Source organism: Sceloporus occidentalis, unplaced genomic scaffold (assembly GCF_023333645.1).
Source record: "Sceloporus occidentalis isolate IW3139 unplaced genomic scaffold, rSceOcc1.0.p SCAF_1, whole genome shotgun sequence".
In the NCBI taxonomy this organism is placed as follows: domain Eukaryota; kingdom Metazoa; phylum Chordata; class Lepidosauria; order Squamata; family Phrynosomatidae; genus Sceloporus; species Sceloporus occidentalis.
The window spans coordinates 164607329-164626723 of record NW_028316981.1 but is presented as its reverse complement, the minus strand read 5'-3'; the positions used below and the strand labels follow the sequence as shown (position 1 = coordinate 164626723).

Sequence of the window (19395 nt, the reverse complement as noted above, 5' to 3'; positions counted from 1 at the left end):
AAAAGGGCTGTATTTATTTCAAAACAAAGCTATTAAATACTCTACCAAAACCAAACCAAAGTAAGTCAGAAAGTTTCTACTTTAAAAGCTTGTTAACAAGCTGTGACACTTTCTCAGTACCAGAAAATAGAATTAACTAGAGATGAGCTCACACCACAGGAATCAGTTGCTCCCACCTTAGCAGGTCTTAGAGCAGGTCTGTGGTATGGGAGGAGCAGTAAGTGTTCCTGGCAGGGTGCTTGACATTTAAGTTCTGCTGTTCCTTTGGGTCAGCTACTGTTTCCAAATGGAAGCCTGATTTATATAGACATCACTAGAAAGCACAGTATGATCATCAAGTGGGGATGTTGTGGGAGAGGACAGTGTTGCCATGATACCTTCTTTCCACCATTCCACTACTATTATTTAAGCAGAATAACCAAAATTGCTGTCAGTGTGAATTATTATTGTAGAGGCAACCATTTTAACTAGGATTTTCTCTTTGTGTGTGTATATGCAAAACTGAAGCAACAGTGGTGCAAACAGCAATTTTGTCACAGAACAAATAACTGACCACTTCAGAAAACAAGTGTGTGATAAGTGTTGGGGGGACTGTTCAGAAAAGCCTCCCTCCTGTTTGAAAACCCACCAAATCTTACCTTGACCAAAGCAGAATGCAAGTACATGTTGTGTGGCATGATGACAGCACCAACAATTCCAACAGCTTGCTCTAGCTGGGGGGGCCCACAGCCCTCACAATATGGCAAAAACATCCCTTTTAGCAGCTGGCCCTGGTTTGGTCGTACTGTAACATACTACAGAATACACAGAAAATTAGGATTAGCCCCTCTTGCAATAATGACAGGCCTCAGCAAGCCACAAAAGCAGTCCCCATTCTACTTCTAGTCTGGTGTAAGCCTCCTGTCTATTTTTCAAGCACTGGAGCTCTTGTCTCAGTGTACTGTCACAAAGTGAAGTTGAAACAGAGTCAGAGTGCTATAATGGCTGGGAAGTGTTGGATCTGGGCTGGGGAAATGATCCACCAAGATCCACGAGTCACTTAAAAATAGGCACCAACACAGTCAAATCGGCTTCATAGACTTCTTATATATATATTTTAAACATTACACTTTTAATCTGTCTTTCCACTGGGAAAAAAACCCCTGTGCTAGCAGCACCTAAAAACATCGATTAAAAACAATTTAAACAGTACTATTTACTGCTTCAAAGAATATTCTCCTTTAAGACTCCTGGAATATCATATCCTTGTACACAGAGCAGCTCAAAAGGAAGTGTTACATGTGTTTCACCCCATGCAAACTTTCAAATAGCTTTAGTAAGCATATAGAAAAGCAAAAAGAACTGTGAAACAAAAAAGCCAAAGGCTTTCATGGCTGGCATCCATAGTTTTTTGTGGATTTTTCGGGCTATGTGGGCATGTTCTAGCAGAGTTTCTTTCTGATGTTTCCCCAGCATCTTCAGAGAGAAAGTCACTTCAGAGAGGGGAAAGTGCACTGTTTTCACAAATAAATGATCACTATAATTAAAAATACTTGTTTTAAACTACTGTTATCTACCACAGGAATGAAGAAATCTAAACCCAGTTAGCAGAATAAAATTCTTGGTGGCTAAAAACCAACATTCTTCAGGGCAGGGCTGCAGTGGCACTTCCTTTCCTTCCAGTAGCCTTCTCTGCTTCCCAAAAACAAGTTCCAGAGGGATTCTCAGCCTGGTTTCAGGTTCAGGGGGACAAAAAGAATGGCACTTTCCCATTTCTGCTAGATCCCACTGTTCTGTCAGTGGAATGCCACCACTAGCTACCTGCCCTTGGATTTGAAGGGTTCAGACCATGAAAAATTCTCTTGCTGTGGGCCCTGAAAAATAGTTTTGGGGGTCCACTTTGCCTGTGACTCATTCATTCCCTGCCCATCCCACAGAGTGCAAGAACCAGCAGTCACCTCTTACATTCAAAGTTTCAGATATGTAAAAAGCACCATTACCTCATACCCAAACGTGATGGCCATAATAGTAATCAGGAAGCCAAAAAATGCTTCCAGTTTCCTCAAGCCTGAAAAAGAAACACATGCACCATTAGCCACTTTGGGAACCCAATGTTCTGGTTAACAATCCATATGAATCAAGTGAATTTCTCATTTTTTCACATAATCACAATAGACATTGTCCTCAATTGTATGTCTGCCAACATCAGCCCAGTCGTTCTCTTACAGTGTAACTACAGTAGTTGCCAAAATAAGCTCCAAGTACTGACCCAGTGGTTGGGATGGCTGCATCCTGCTCCAACAGGATGGAGTAATGACGTTCAGGAGCTGCAATACTCCAACTCCCATCATCCCTCCTGAGGGGAGTGGCAGCTTTCCATTAAACAAACAAAAACAAACAAGCTTCATTTATATACTGCTTCATACCGCCTAAGCAGTGTCTAAGCCAGGGGTAGGCAACCTTTTTGAGCCAGGGGCCGGGTTGCTGTCCCTCAGACAACTGGGGGGGCCGAAGCCGGGGGGGTGGAGCCGCGTGCCGGGGGGTGGAGCCTCCACCCTCTGGGGCGGAGCTCCCACCCATGGGGGCGGAGCTTCCACCCCCAGGGGCCAGGCCACCTCCTCTTTGCCGGCCCCTGACGGGGCCCCAGGCCCTGTCAGAGGCCGGGAAAGAGCCAGCGGGGACTGCCAGCGCTGGAGGCCTCCCCCTCTTTGCCAGCCCCTGACACCAGAGGCCCGCTGCCACTGCCGGAGCCCTCCTGGAGGACCCCAGTGAAGGCAACAGGGCTCTGGGAAGCCCGCTGCTACTGCAGGAGCCCTCCTGGAGGGCCCCAGCGAAGGCAACGGGCCTCCCAGAGGCCCACTGCTGCCACCGGAGCCCTCCTGGAGGACCCCAGCGAAGGCAACGGGCCTCTGGGAGGCCCGCTGCTGTCGCAGGAGCCCACCTGGAGGGGCCCTGTGACGGCAACAGGCGTCCCAGGGGCCCGCTGCCGCCGCCGGAGCCCTCCTGGAAGGCCCCTGCAACAGCAACGGACCTCCCAGGGGCCCCCTGCCGCTGTCGGAGCACTACTGGAGGGCCCCAGCAACGGCAACGGGCTTCCCAGGGGCCCCCTGCCGCCGCCGGAGCCCTCCTGGAGGGCCCCAGCCACGGCAGCGGGTCTCCCAGAGGCCTGCTGCTGCCATCGGAGCCCTGTTCAAGGGCTCCGGTGGCCGCAGCGGGCCTCCTGGAGGCCGAAGTCTCGCGCAACCTTTTCTGTGGTCGCGCGAGACTTTGCCTCTGGGCGCTGCCATTTTTTGCCAAAAATGGCGAGGAAGGTCGTGCGAGAGTTCACCGCCATTTTGGGGGGGAAATGGCGGCGCCCAGAGCGGCGAAAAGCCTCTGGACGCCGCCATTTTTTCACCCAAAATGGCAGGGAAAGTCGCGCGAGAATTCACCGCCATTTTGGGGGGGAAATGGCGGCGGCAAGAAGCCGCGACCGCCGGCGCCGGCAGCAGCTGAGGGCCGGTAGAACGGAGGTTGCCAACCCCTGGTCTAAGCAGTTTACAACTATAAGCTAATTTGCCCCCAACAATCTGGGTACTCATTTTAGCGACCTCAGAAGGATGCAAGCCTGAGTTAAGCTTGAGCCCTTTTGCTGGTCTTGAACTCGCAACGTTATGGTTTTGAGTGAGTGGCTGAGTACAGGCATTCAACCACTGCACCACTAGGGCTCCCTCTTAAGCCTGGGATGCCCCTCACTTGTGAAATATGAGAGGTCACCCACTGCCCCATTCTGTCAGGAGGAAAAACAATGATTCACTGCTATCTGTCTCCCCATCTCCCAAAGAAACACACAGTCCAATGCTGGAGAGGAGGAAGAACACAGCCTCCAGAACTTTCCTCAAGCATGAAAGTTCAGAAACTGGTTTAACACTGGTGAACAGGGGCCATACTGGTGTTTCACTTGTAATGTAAATCACTTTCAAAAGGTATTCCTTCTCTACTGCAACTGGAGGGGGAAACTCTGGTTTTAGCGTAGAAAAAATGTGAAATCTTACAAAATCCAAGTAGTTGAGAAGAATTGTCAAATTAAATTACAAGCAACTTGTGAGTGTGTGTGTGTATAAAGCTAATGTGGCGTCGTTGTTTGAGCAGCAGGCTACAACTCTGAAGATCACTGTTCAATTCCTCATTTGGCCATAGAAATCCACTCGGTGACCTTGGGTAAGTCACAGAGCCTCAGCCCTAGAAAATATGACTCGAAGACACACAACAACAGCAAAACAACAATGAAGTGTGCTTCTTTGTGTGGAGGGGAGAACAGGGAGGAAAAGCTGTTAGTGAGGTGGGAGAAAGAAAAGCAGCCTATTCGCAGCCATAAATTGAAGGACAAATGCTGTGCATGGTGTGTGTGCGCAAGCACCCTTTCGAACAGAAGCAATTGATGCAGACATATTACATACTACACAAAAGGCAACAGAGAAAGCAGCTTTTGCTCATTTACTCAGAATATAATCAAGAGAGCTTATTTCCATCATCAAGAATCCTCATATCATATGGGATATCAAACTCATCATCTCATAACATACTCTTCCCCAAACTGGCGCTCTCCAGATAAGCTGGAGTCCAGTACCTACCATCCTCAGGCAGCAGTTCAACTGGGTGGGTCATGGGATTTGTAGTCCAACACATTTAGTTGGGAAAGGCTGTCACAGTCCCATGCACAAAAGCTAGTTCTCTATGACAGTGGGTGAGGAACCTCTGACCCTCCAGATGTTGATAAACTACCACTCCCTCCATCCACCACTTGCACAGGCTGTAATTTTCCCTATCAAATTAAGACTCATTGGAAATTGGAGTTCAACAACAGCCAGAGGGCCACAGTTTTTATTTTACTGATTGACTGAAACATTACTATCCCACTCTATAAAAAAAAAGGTCAGGGTATCATACAAGTAAAATAAATCCAAACAAGTTTAATTCCTCACTTGGCCATTTTTAAAACAGTAAAAATAATGTAAATAGACTAAAATATATGAACTATGATTAACAAGTTAATGCAGGTTTAAAAGATCAAAACAATTTTAAAACCTTGTGTATGAGCATCTTGGGATAAATCAATGATGCCCAGAAGTTTTAATAAATGCATGTTTTTACTTGGTGCCGAAATAAAATCAATGTTCATGCCAATGAGGTCTCTATGGCCAAGGGATGGAATGTGTAAAGAAAAAAAGAATAACTGATAAGGGATCCTGTAGCACCTTTGAGACTAACTGAAAGAAAGAAGCTTGTGGTATGAGGTTTTGTAGACTTCAGGTGCATGCGCCTAAGGAGGTATGCTCAAGTCTACAAAAAGCTCCTGCTCCCAGCTTCTTTCTTTCAATTAATCTCAAAGGTGCTACAAGATCCATTCACATACTGACTTTCCAGACTAACACAGTTGTTTTTGAAAAATACTAGGTGATTGATTGCTACAGGAAGGAAAAAGCCACAAGTCAAGGGGACTGTTTGAATCAATGGCTGTTTCCCATGTAAAACTTTATGCTACTAATAGTCACAAGGTTTGCAAAATGCGTAGGGAGACTTCACCCACAGTTCAGAGAACTATGCAATCCAACCACATTCCTGACAGTGTCCCTGATATACAAGATATATTTTAATGGAGTTTCCTGCACTCAGGATTTTGCAAGCCCCATTTAATGTGCATCCAAATTAGTAAACTGGCACATAGGTCAGCAGGCCTCCTTTTGATGCCACTTATGAAAGAGCCCTTACCCCAATGGTTTAAAAACAAAACAAACAAACAAAAAACAGATGACTTAGGATGGAAGAAAAGTTGCTCCAATAAGCAGCTTACCATAAGCCTGAAAGTAATAAAAATTTCAACAAAATGGATGGGATGGTGAACAAGACTGAACCTTGCATAACTGCATCCCTCCCTAGGAAGAGCAGCATTAAAAATATAATTACATGAAATAAATGTATGCTTCATTTATAAACAAATACAAATAAGCAGCTTACCATACTTGTCCAGGAAAAGAAACACAAAGGTATCAGCAATTGTTATGAGAACTCCACCCCACAAAGGTACTCTGCAGGAAGACAAAACAGGTGTGTAGGTTTCAGAGTACTCTAAGTATCTCTCCTCAAATCAAATTTGGCCCAGCATCCCTTACCTTTAGGTGACTTTTAGAAATGCACCACAGGCATACCTCAAGGTAGAGTTTGAAAAGACAGACCAACAACTTCCTTATTTAAAGGCAAGATGCTGGGAAGCCTAATAATTTGCTGAAAGTTTATGGAGCATAACATTATGCTCATTGCCAAAAACAAATGTAGAGGAAAATGGGAACATAGATACAGCTGGATATTTCTAACTGAAGTCTGAATCTTCCAATCATCTTAGAAAAGCCCGATCCTTCCAGGAAAGAAAGGGGGGGGGGGGGGGGAACAAGGCCTTGCTACCTCACACCAAGATGTGTGACTCTTCTGGAAATGGTCATTGGTTTTACAGACGATAAAATCTCACTTAATGATCTTTAATGCTGAAATGGCAACTGAATAACAAGAATTATTCAAAGAACCTGAAACAAGTTTGGCAATTATCCCCACAAGAATGACCATTAGCTCAATATTTTCTACAGCAGGTATGGCGAATATGCAGGCTTTAAGATGTCAATGAACTCCAACATCCACAATCGCTCACCACTGGAACTGCCAGCCAGGGTTGATGGAAACTGTTGTCCTACAATATCTGGAAGTTAGTATGATTCCATCACTTCTGATTTACACAGGATTGGCAGCGAGTCTCCAGGGTTTCAGCCAGCAGACTTGGAGATGTTGGTGTGGATGGACTGAACCTGAAACCTTTCATATGTGCCCTAACCAATGAGCCATCCCTGATTCCACTGCCTCAGTAAGTGCATACTGTACAAACACTGTATGTTTCTGGATGCCTCATTTAAAAAGAACAAATGTCACACGACAAGATAAAACACAGAGAGAAAAAGGCAATTATTGTAATATAATCAATGTGTTGAGAGAGACCAAGGGGTTTGGAGCCAACTTACATCCCAGCACTCAAAAGGTTAATGGCAATTGCTGAGCCAATGACTTCTTGCATGTCTGACCCAATGATAGCCAGCTCAACCATCAGCCACAGGATAATCCGAGGGACCTAGGCAAAAACATGACAATTTCATTTAATATGTACAAAGATGCGAATCTAGTCCTTGCAACATATACTTCCCTAACTAGGGCACAAGTGGACAATTTTTGGCACTTGGCAGAAAATCAGCCCAGATTTCTTCCTTCCCAGGAAACTCACTAGATGGGGAGAAAGAGAGCTCAGCCCACCTTTGGCACCTGCTCCACCCATCACCCATGTGGCCCTCAACATATCACCTGTTCAAACAGCAAAACATCTCCCATTCTCAACTACTGCTTTAGAAGCTAATAGTTAAGGGAGGAGAATAGGGAACAAAGGAGAGCCAGTCCTTCATCCACCTATACTGAGCTGAGAATCTTGACAGGCAATATGTGATAGGGTTCACACCATTCTAGTGGATGTCCCCCTTTCCCCACAACTAAGCAAGAACTACAAAAACATATCTTTAATTTTCTTCCCTATTCCTGTTACCACAAGTGCAATAAAAAGCATTGTTGAAGTCTAAAATTAAAAATCAAATACTCCTGGTGAAGGGAGGATTAAGGGAAGATTTTCACATCAGTGCTTACTGTGGAGTAAGTGCTGGTAAAACGCAAGTAAAACGTCAGGGAAGTGTGTGTGTGTGTGTGTGTGTGTGTGTGTGTAAGCTTGATGTGCTTCTGAAACATCAGGGAATTGTCCCCCCGCCTTGAATTATTCATGGAGCAGCAATTTCCTATGAACGGAAACTTTGCATTCATAGGGAATTGCTGCTCTGCGAATGATTCAAGGATGCCAGAAGCAAGGGGACGATTCCCAAACATTTCAGAAGTGTGTCAAGCTTTCACACATGCACACTTCCCTAGCGTTTTACCAACACTTACCTCACAGTAAGCGCTGGTGTGAAAATCTTCCATATCTGCTGACCAGCAACTGCCTATGTGGATTATGCTGTCTGAAATTCAGTGAAGTCACAAACAGGCAGACAGCAAGAAGATCTGTCAGCCTCTATCTAAGAGGGTATGATAGAACAAAAACAAGGTCAGCATGAAAAGCTATGTGCTTTTAGGTCAAACATTCTGGCACAGTCTTCCTCTTATTGGGAAGCCAAGAACAAAAGACACCTTTTATTTGGCATTGTTACTTTTCAAAATGAGTTCAGTTCTCCTTTCTTGCACTATCTTCTAGTGCCATTACAAAGAGCAAAACACCAGCAACTCCAGCTCACATGGGAGGCGGCCACATTTGTGGCTCTGCTTTGTGCCAACAGTATCGGTTCTCCCAGAAAGCAGTTCCTCCCATGCAGCTCTGGGGTTTGTGACACAACCTTCAATAGAGGAGGAAGGAGACATTTTGGAGCAATTCCCACACCACTTCAGTCCCAATAAACCTTACTGCACACCTCCTTTCTTCTTTAGTTCAGGAAAAATTAGTTATTTCGAGTGGTCCAGTATGACCTGAACCCAACTCCGTGTCCTGGGAAAAACTTAACTCACTCTGCGAGGAAAACATGGCAACAAGGACACTTCTGCATTACAATCATGATCTGCATATCCCAGAAAGGAATACATTTCCTCCCTCCCTCCCTCCCACGACCACCCAAAGGCAGGCCATCAAATATGACTGGGGGAGGGGAGGGGAAAAGAGAAAAGGGGGATTAGTTAACACCGCTGAAGGAAGAATACATAAAGCAGTACCAGATCTTCAGGTAAATGTGTCCTGCCAAAACAAGCCCAGGAAAGATTTCATTGTGAACCAAGCATTGTATGTACTTGTTTAAACCAAGGACGGCTTTAGCAGTTTGGTTTCTCAAAAAATCAGTAATTAAAACAACCTTGGAGGTAATGTTTGGCACGGCATGAGCATTTATAGAAAAGTCAGGAAGAAGAGGATAATTCACAAACCTGTCTGGAAACAGCAGCCCCTAATCATTCCAGGTGCTAGTGATTACTCCATAGTAAGAGCAGTGCTCTCTGTACATGCTCAAAGGACATGCATTTATTGACCTCCTTTTTAAGGGCAGCTCCTGGCTCAAATATAAAATTGGTATAGGAGATTCTCTATAAGCACTTAGTGATCCCCCATGTGTGCGTATGTGCCCTCAAGCTGCCTGTCAACTTATGGCAACCCCATGATTTTTCTAGGGTTTTCCTAGGCAAGAAATATTCAAAGGTGGTCTTGGCAGTCGCTTTGTCTGAAATATAACCCACAGCACCTGGTATTCGTTGGTGGTCTCCTATCCAAGTATAAACTAATGTGGGCTGAACCTGCTTAGCTTCCAAGATTAGACACAATCTGGTACCTAGGGTATATAGGCTCTAGGTGTTCCTCTATATCAGTGGTTCTCAAGCTGTGGGTCACAACCCCTTTGGGGTCGAATGACCCTTTGACAGGGGTTGCCTAAGATCATCGGGGAAAAAACATATTTCCAAAGGTCTTAGGAACCGAGACACCACTCTTCTATGGTTGGGGGTCACCACAATATGAAAAACTGTATTAAAGAGTTGTGGCATTAGGAAGGTTGAGAACCACTGTTCAATATGATGATATTTTTTTTAAAAGATACATGATGTGTACACTCAGATATATCAACCTATGTCCTATCTCCAAAGCCTGTGGTTTCACTATGTGACTATGGAAGGACTGCAACAACCAGAAAGATTTGGGAATGATGGACATCATGACAAATATCTCCTCCAATTGCATGCTGTTCTTTAGCACAACCCCTTTGCCTTGCTCCTATCTTACTTGCCATTCTAGATCCACTGCTGCCACTTTACATGCACAGGTTCCCATATACTTACAGGCTAATTTGGCTACAGACTCTGGCTCAGCTTTGAGACTCTGAGAATTGCTTGGCCCTTTCATGAGTCTCTCTGGACTTATCTCATTTCCTGGCTCCATTTGTTCTGGCCTGTTTCAACCCTGCTTCTGCTCATTCCTCATTCACTAAGACTTCCTATAACCTGACTGCCTGGGATTTTAAAGACCACCAGCAGACATGATTCCACAACAAGGTGTGCTCCTTTGCCAACAAGTGCTTCACACGCAAGATGGTTTTTCACAATACAACTGCATAGCTTTGATGCTCACCTTGGGATATTGTCGGTTGCATACTTCTGCCAAATGAAGTCCTGTTACCACTCCTAACCTAGCTGCCAGACGCTGCAGGAGCAGACCAATGACAGTGGCCAGTAAGAGAACCCAGAGCAGCTGAAAGACACAAAAAGTAAAAACCAGATATGCTATGAGAACTCTTAGCAACCAGCCAACCAACCTGGGAGATTTTGCCTACTAAAGTGAGCTTGCATTTCTTCTTGAATTCATTCCAGCTTCGGGTTAAAAGCCATACACAGCATGAAGAACACAGCTTTCCAATGCACCTAGTTTTGGTTTCTGGAGTTTTGATTGATGAAGCACCATATTCCAGTTGTGTCTGTACTGTACAAATATCAGCCTCCAAGAATTATGGGAACAGCAGACTTGGGACTTTACTTACACAACACACATACAGTTTCATGGAAAAAACAAAATGTTTATGTACTTCCTCTGCTACTTTAATGAACCAAGCAAAACCCTTTATTTCAATAATTTGGCTAGCTAAGGAGCAGGAAGCAAAGTGAGCCAGCTGGAGATGTGTGCCCTCCAAACCAGGATTTAATACTGTTTGTTTTCTTCTTAAGCAGTGCAATATTCTGCCTCTTTAACATTTAAAACAAATGTTTAAAGATTGAAAATTAATCTAGAAAAGCTGTCTGATTTGCATGGCCTTATCACCTAGCTTTATGTTATTTTTTAAAATTCAGATTTTTGCCCGGGCTAAGAAATAAACGAAGTAAACAATTGCAGCAACTGACCTCCTAGATCTAAAGGACAGAGTGGGACTCAATTACAACATATTCTTAATCTATACAATGTGGAGGTGGGAGGGGGGATTGTGTGGTCCTCCAGAAGTTTGTTGAACTACAATTGCCAGCATTCCTCATCATTCGCTATGTTGATTAAGGTTCATTGGAACTGCAGTCCAACATCATTGGCATGGCCACATCAACTTCTGATGTATGGAAAGGGGGCAACATCCACTCATGTCAAGTCAGATTGGTCTCCTGGAAATTAACTACCTATGTTTCAGCATGACTCAGGCATGGCAAATGGCATTAAGGACTTGTTAGGAAAACACTTTTAACCTTCAAACACACACAACTCCATTAAACAATTTAAAAAATCTAGATTTAAAATACTGATTAAGGTAAATATCTGGCAGTGAATAACTTTTTTATTAATAATATTACTTTAGTGCCTAGAATATGATTACTGTATATACTCATGTATAAGTCTAGACATTTAAGTTTAAAAAGTGACCCCAAAAACCATATGTGTGTCTGTGTGGTGAAAGGCAAGAGTTTATTATGCCCTGGAAGCACTGACCCCCTTTCTACTTTCTCATCCATCTAGCCTTTAGTATGAGCACAAATAGTTATGTCTGTTGGAATTTTGTAAGTTCTTTGGCATTGTTTTCCTTTCCTTCGCCCTTTATATCCTTACATGCCCCTAAGTTTTACCCTTGACTTATGCACGGGTCAAAATCCATAATTCCGGTCCCAAAACCTGCCCTCGACTTATATATATGAGGTCAACTTATAGTTGGATATATCGTTTCTACAGATGTGCTGACTACAGTGGGCTCTTGTTATCTGCTGAGGTTTGGTACCAGGATACCCACTGATACCAAAATCTGTGGATGCTCAAGTAAAATGGTATCCCTTCTATAAAATAGCAAATTCAAGGTTTGCTATTTGGAATTTATATTTTTTTAAAAAAATATGTTGAAGCTGTGGATGCTTGAATCTATGGATAAAGAATCCGTGGATACAGAGGAATGACTGTACTAATTCCTTCCCTCCCATTTATTGAGATGTACATAAATATTCAGTGGCTGGAGATCAAAGCTGTAGTTCAGCTTATTAGAAGGGTGCCAATCTCAAGCTGAGATATATTATTTTTCATCTCTGGAGTCCTTTGGAGAGCTTTGAAGGCTCAGAATCAAGTATTTCACAGCTACTTACCTTAAAGCCTGCAATAGAACCAGACTGCAGATCCGATTCAATGTTGCCTGGATCCAGGTAGGCAATACTCATGAGAAAACCTGGTCCAGTGAAGGCCCAGAGTTTTCGAAAACTGAACCATGGATGCTATAAAAATGAAGAGAATGAGGGGAAAATATTTAATCTCTCTTTTTCACAAAAAAGAAGAGGTTTTGAAGCAAGAAAAAATATGAAGGATAAAGCAACAAATAAAATTGCTATACTGTTGTTGCTTCTTTATTATTAATTTCAGGAGAATCAATCTTGTTAGGACAGGCACATTTTAAAAAATGTATATGCTGCAGGATGCCTTGTATATAATGTAAGTGACATAGTGATGTCAGAATAGCTCTGCTGAACTACTTCCTGCTGGTAATATAACTCAGTCTGACTATTTCATGTGAGAAATATTTCAAGTGAGCACTCTCTTCCTCAATGAAAAAACACAAATGCAATCACACATGTATATGCACTGTGTTTATGTTTTAGAGTTGAGACACTGGAAAGAAGGAATGCACACATCAACCTTTTACCTACAAAGAATTCTTCAATAGCTTCTTCTTTTAAGACTTTGTTTAAAGTTAAAAGCAAAAAACGTGAACCCTTTGCTCATAACGGAATGGCAAGCCTTGGATAATGTCTCTCCTAATCATACACTGTTTTGATTTTCCATGTCCAACCCTTTAGTTAAAGAAGGTCTTTGTGGTCATCAGCTGAAGGGGCTGATTCTTTACCAGCTAGCTACTTTTGCCCATCCTGCTGTTCTGCAGAATGAGGAGCAAGCTCTCTGGTCATTTCAAAAATTAAAGACAGTCGCTGTTTATCTTCACAGAGCCCTATTGTGTCCCTTCAGTCAACCATTGCACTGATGATGTTAGGAAAGAAAATGACTGTTGACTGCCTTCTACCTCTGGCAACTAACAGTAAGGAACCAAAAGCCACCTCTCATGGAGTTGGCTTTCAAATCACATCAGTCAAATGGGTGGTGCGTGCAGAAAAACAGAATTTTGAAATAAATAGACCACCTTGTAAATGGTGGAACAACTAAAAAGAAAATCTACTGAGAGCCACTTTGATTAATAAGCCCAGTGCAGTGGCTGCCAATCTGGTTCCCCAAATGTCACTGGATTATAACTTCCAGAGTGCCTGACCACTGGTCACGCTGGTTGGGGCTGTTGGGAGTCTCAAGTGCAACAACAACTGGAAACCACTGGACCAGTGCTTCTAAAATTCTGACAGCCAAAGCATCCTTCCCTTAGAGATAAACACTGGTGGCAATCTTTGTTCTTAATGGCTGAAGCAGTTTATTTTTAGAGCAACATACCTTAGCCTTGGCCCCTCTAGATGTTTAGGAATCACTCCCACCAGTCCCAGCCACAATAGTAAATAACCAGGGATGACGGAAACCACAGTCAACATCTGGAGGGCACCAAGTTGGGGAAGGCTGAAGAAGTGACTCTCTGAGTTTCTGAGTTTCATTAATCATGTGAACTGCAAAGCAGCAAGCTCAGAGCAATGACCTGTGCAGAATACCAATGGGCAGCCTCCAAGGAAGAGTTAGTTCTGAAATATGCCCCTATCAGAAGCAACTGAAAGATGCAATCATGCCTTATGCAAAATGGCACCCTTACTAACAGGAGCTGATTGATGGATGCAAGGTAAAAGTGAACAATCGCACAAGGACACAGTGTGCAGCCTCCTCCATATGTAGTGGCCTTAGCACCTGGTAAATGGTTGTCCAGATTTCAACTCACACCATCCCAAAGGAGAAGGGGCAATATGGCTCACCTTTTCATCTTCAGGTATAGGTACTTTCTGATCGAAATAGGTGGTAAATTCATCTGTGGAGTCTGAACGTTGGGCTGTGTTACTATAAATGGTGCTAACGCCATCTCCAGAGGAATCCTCTGTAAATCAACAACAACAAATTTTAGTAAAGAGTAGGAAAAATGATGCAGTGCACAGGCCATGTATACCATGTTGCTGACCTACCCCAAAATGCAAACTGAAAGTGTTAAAACTCTATTGCATGGTAATAATTCAAAAATGTCAGAACTCTATACTATGGTAATGTATTGATTCTGAGTCTAGTAAAGCATATGCAGGAGAATACACTGACCTCTAAAGACCTGGGATTCAGTCTGAACCGGAGCCCTCAACCCCCGTGCCCCCAGTGTAATAGCATCAAAACATAATTTTATAGAGAACTGTCGCAGAAACAGATAGAATCAAGAGGATGAAGTGCTTTGCATGTAACATCCGCATTTGCATGATTCATCATCATCACATTGCCTTCATTATCTTAGAGTCCTAGGAAAATATTTATTTAAAAGCCTTAATTAATTCCCTTACCTGGGAATAAGCCACAACAAACGCAATAGATTTATTTTTTAATATATATAGGAAAGTATATAGGACTATGCTGTTAGGTTATCAAGATTATGGGAAGGAGGTTAATCACAAGTGGCAATATCTTATCACATAACAAGGAGCCAGAATTAAAAATGCTTAAGACCATCCACTTTCTGAATGTCTTTCAAGTGTGTATATGCATTATGGGATCTCATTTATATAACAAATTTGGGTTCCAACAACAGAGTCCTGCTTCTCATTTATAAAAATGCTTTCTCTCCAGTTCCTTCAAGATGGCTTCAAAGTTGTTAGACACCTTCAGAAGACACAGCTGAAAGCTGTTCCAAAAGCAAATCTTTTGAAAATGGATTTTTAAAAAGCCTTTCTCTAAATTCAGTCATTAACTCTTCTGTTGCATGTTGATGGCCAAACAGCAGTAAAGAAGGGCCAAAGAATTTTCAAAGGTGACAGAAAAGTAAAGAGTGTGCTTTTTTATACTGTTCACCAATTCTCCACCATGACAAGGGGGAAAGCAGAACACAAGCATTTATAATGTTAGCTGGGCACCTGTGCATAACAAATACAAATAATGACTTTTAAGACTGACGATTCCCCCCATCCCACCCCACATACACCAAATTTGACAGCTCTTCATTCTACATGGATGTTGCCACTTAAATCATTATCCCAACATTCAGGGTTGCTCCAGTGCAGACCTGTGGAAGTTCACAAGTCTGCAGCAGTGATCCAGTAAGGTGCAAAGTCTATGCAAAGCTATCTTCATGCAGTGACCAGGGAAAGTACTTTCTTACTGTAGTTCACTTTCAATACTCTACTTGCTGGCTAACAGTCCCACCAAACTACTCTCCAGAGAAATCCTTGCACATCATGTTCCACTGCCTAGCTGTAACTGTCCTTATAGTCGTTTCTACCCTTACCCTTGTAAACCAGGCCTCTCTGCAATTTGAATGTGTGTCCCCTGATATCCCCCCTTCTTACTCTACTGTTTAATGTAGTACCTCTGACTTTGTCAATTGCCTATCACTCACTCACTCACTTTTCTTTCTCTTTCTTTGCTTATCTTCAGATACTTAAGATTTGTCATTAGGAATCTACATACCAAAAATCAGTTATTGCCAGCTCTTTTTGCTTCAGATGTAAAACATGTCTTTCACCTGAAGCTCTCTTATGATGTTTGTTTAGTGAGAGAAGCACAGATATTCTAACCAAGCCCAACCACTACACACAATTTTCTATAAAATCTCCACAAACCCCTTAAGTAATTGCCATGGAATAGCCTTTGTACTCTTCCTGTGAGATCCCTGCTGGAAAAAGATGCCTGCTTAAATGGACTTTTGGTCCAGCCCAGTAGAGCTACACTCATGTGTAAATGTTCATCTCCTTATCAAGCCCTGAAAGTTAACCTAGCTGCTTTTAAACTGAAGTTGGTGAATACAGTGACTTCTGGTACAGATCAAATCTTGTTTTTAAACTGTGAGAAGTGCTGAGAGAAGAGCTGCCTAAATACACCCTTCCACCCATTTGAGTAGTGGAGGGCAACTAGTGGTGCTTCAAACTATAACTTCTATTAGCCCTACTCAGTCTAATTCATAGTGGATGAGTGATGAAAGTAGTAACCCAGTAACATCTGGAGGATCCCACATTCCCAATCCTTGTCTTAGCTTCAACATGTTCTGTGTAGAGGTAGTCAAACAAAAGTTTTTCTTAAAAAACAGTTTCTTTTTCTTGCCTAAGGAATAAGTTACAAGAGACAAAAAAAATTAATATTTTTGTACCCAGTCCTTAAACTCTATTCTACTATTTTCCAACCTGCACCACAGATCCCCGCATTCTGACTGTACTCACTTTTGTATTCAAGCTTGTATTCTTTATGTGGCATGCTGCTTCTGCTTCCAGAGGCGAAGGAAGCAGAACTTCACTTACATCTGCTTCCTCAAAGGTGCAGAAGCCACCAATTTATAGTTTAAAATGGGAACACGTACAGAAAGTTTTCTATTGCAAGAACGCACTTGGGTTTCTCCTCCCACACCTCCACTTTCCCCACCTCCTACATGAGAGGAGACACTACTCCACCAATCTGTTTACATGATGGATTTAAAGGTACAGCCGCATTGTGTAATGAATACTATCACCAATGGAAGAAGAATTCTACCTCCTGAAGAGCCAAACTCACCTTGGCCAGATAGTTAAACAAAGCTGGGAAAGTCTAGGGAACAGTATGTAACACACAGGATCAACCGGTTGGCAGCAGCTTCCCTGAAGTTATGCTCAGAAAAGTTGGCTACCTGACAAAAAAAGGATAATACACTGCTTTGGCAGACAACAAGAATCTGGAATGGCCTCTTTTGGAAGGTGTGTAGGCTGCAGAGCAAATTTAGGTCAGTAATGAAAGCATTTTGTTCTACAAAAAACAAGGGGAACCAACTGAGCAATCTTTTTCCACAACCTGTCATGTTGGATTTCTTAGCAGAGGCTAGCATCAAGAAGTGGCAGCAGTCTTACATAATATTGGGGAACTGGTAATTTCATCCTGGTGACCAAGGTATGACACAGAGAATGGGAATTCTACACCCTTACTTCTGTAAGGAATCCAACATAAAAGCAGTAGCAGTAGATTTCTGCCTTCACAGGTAGTCTACAAATTGGCTCAGATAATAAATTTTGTTGATTCTTTTGTGCTACTAAGTGTGGCAAGCCATGGCCATTGCTGCACCCATAAAAGATCACACAAACCATTTTGGATCTCTTCTGTCATCTTTGAACTGCCCATCCACTGCTCTATTTCCATCTTCTCTTGTTACTGTATCTTTGTGACACCATCTCGCCCACTTCGAGAATAATGGTTTCACTCATGGAAATAATGATTTGACAGAAGATTCCATAATCCCTTGCTTAGTTGAGAAACAGAAGGGGAAAAAAATATTAGGAGGACATTCTGGGCTAACCAAAAAGAGATGGCTATGTTTAAGATACAGAACACAATTCTGACTCTCCTCAGTTTTCAGAACAGCCACCTTTTTCCTGGTGGAAGAACTCTGAATATTTTCCTCTTATACAGCTACCAAAAACACAGTCTGTGCAGTATTTTCCAGAATGATACTATAGTAAGGAAACATGGCTCATTGAATGTTTGGAAAAAGGCAGCCACTCTAAACCCTCTTGACTCTTTGATGTTTGAAGGTTTGTGTGAGGGCTTTCGTTTGTCTTTGGCCTGAACACATGGTCTAAGGAGGTGGTGAGCCCAGTATGCTCTTCTAGCATGTTTTCTTTTGTCTCTCAACTAAGCAAGGAATTATGGAATCTTCCGCCAAACCATTATTTCCATAAGTGAAACCAGTCACTAACTTGCTTGGGGGCTCAATGATCAGCCATTAGTTCTACAGAACTGCCTCCTCAGTCTTTGGAGCTCAGTTCTGAGGACCAGTGCTCCACACTCTGCAGTATGTGTGGTTGCATCAGTAACAAGGTATTACTGACTGAAAGGGGTGGATAAACAACAACTGAAGGGACAGAGGAAGAAGGACCTCTCATTATTTGCTACAATGTATGTACCATATTTGTCTTCTTGCTAGAAAAACTCACTGACTACGCCTGCAGCAAGTGCAGACTAGTGATCCTCTTAGAAGAGAAGGCCAATGCACAGCAGCTACATGTTGAAACTCTTCAACTCATCAGAGAACATGAGGGCCTTCTGGGTAGAACAGATGGAGAATTGATCCTACAAAACCAACAGGAAGAAACTGCCAATGAAAATGAAGACGGCTGTAATAGTGAGGTAGTACCCTGGAAGACAGTCACTGTCAGGAGCAGACTGTGCATGGATCTGGAACTGGTCCAACTAAGCAACTGCTTCCTACATCTTCCTGAGGATAATGGTGGTGAAGAGGAGCAAAGAGGAGAACAGCAGCAAGAAACACTGCATGCCAGAGAAGAAGCCAACCTAACCATCAACTGCAACAAGAAGAAAAGAAAGCTGCTGGCGATTCATTACTCATGGGATTCCTTGCTCAGAGGTACAGTGGGAACTGTGTGCCAGTTATTATAAAATCAAGGCCATTGATAAAAATCTCAATCTAAAGAAAAGAAAAAAAGGGATAAGACATTAAAGTACCAGAGGGTAATTAAAGTTGTTGGTAGAAGAACTGGTTGTTAGATGTTTTTATTAAATTTAGAGAGGCTAGGTTCAGATGTAATGAACACTTGCTTATTTTAACCAATGTATATTATTACCTATTGTTTTATACTTATTTTGTAGATTGTACGCCATTGGCAGGTTTCATTTTTATTGATTTTATCATTTCTATGTACAGCGCTGTGTACATTTACAGTGCTATAAAATAAACTATAATAATAATAATAATAATAATAATAATAATAGTCAAGTTTTTTGATTTGCCGAATTCTGCTTTGTTGCTGTGTCAGCACCACTGCAAATAAAAAATGGACTGTTAGCCAGGCACAATTAGAAACCATAGTTTGTTGACAGATTATAAAGTCTGATTTATTTAAACCACAGCTAGTTGTTATGTTTGAATGCAGAATCGTGGCTTGTCCTTGACCTGTTTTCTCTACTCTGAAGGAAAAAAAGGAGCTGACAAAAAGGCAGGATAGAAATGGGTCAGAAATGAAGAAGACAAGCCACATTTTGTTTGCTTATATATGGAATGCTATGGCTAAAGAATCAAACCATGGCTAACATAAGCCATGGATTAACATAATGTGCTAACAAAGCCATTCATTGCAAGATGGCATGCCTTAAGCTTTCATGTGTAATGTAAACTGCAAAGTTTAACAAACAAGCAGTTAACCATTTACAATTGCTCAGAATTAAAAAAA

General features: G+C 42.4%; 1 protein-coding gene across 3 annotated transcripts in view; it reads right to left on the bottom strand.

Moving 5' to 3' along the window:
• Positions 1-19395, bottom strand: part of SLC11A2 (solute carrier family 11 member 2) — a 73256-nt gene that overhangs the window by 31372 nt on the left and 22489 nt on the right. For all 3 annotated transcript variants that reach the window (XM_089480781.1, XM_089480765.1, XM_089480773.1), the window contains exons 3-9: positions 13975-14093; positions 12169-12294; positions 10196-10315; positions 7026-7132; positions 5977-6047; positions 1980-2047; positions 639-794 (exon numbers count right to left, since the gene is read on the bottom strand). In XM_089480781.1, the coding sequence (XP_089336907.1) occupies positions 639-794; positions 1980-2047; positions 5977-6047; positions 7026-7132; positions 10196-10315; positions 12169-12294; positions 13975-14093 (767 nt within the window). The remainder of the gene's footprint in view (positions 1-638; positions 795-1979; positions 2048-5976; positions 6048-7025; positions 7133-10195; positions 10316-12168; positions 12295-13974; positions 14094-19395) is intronic.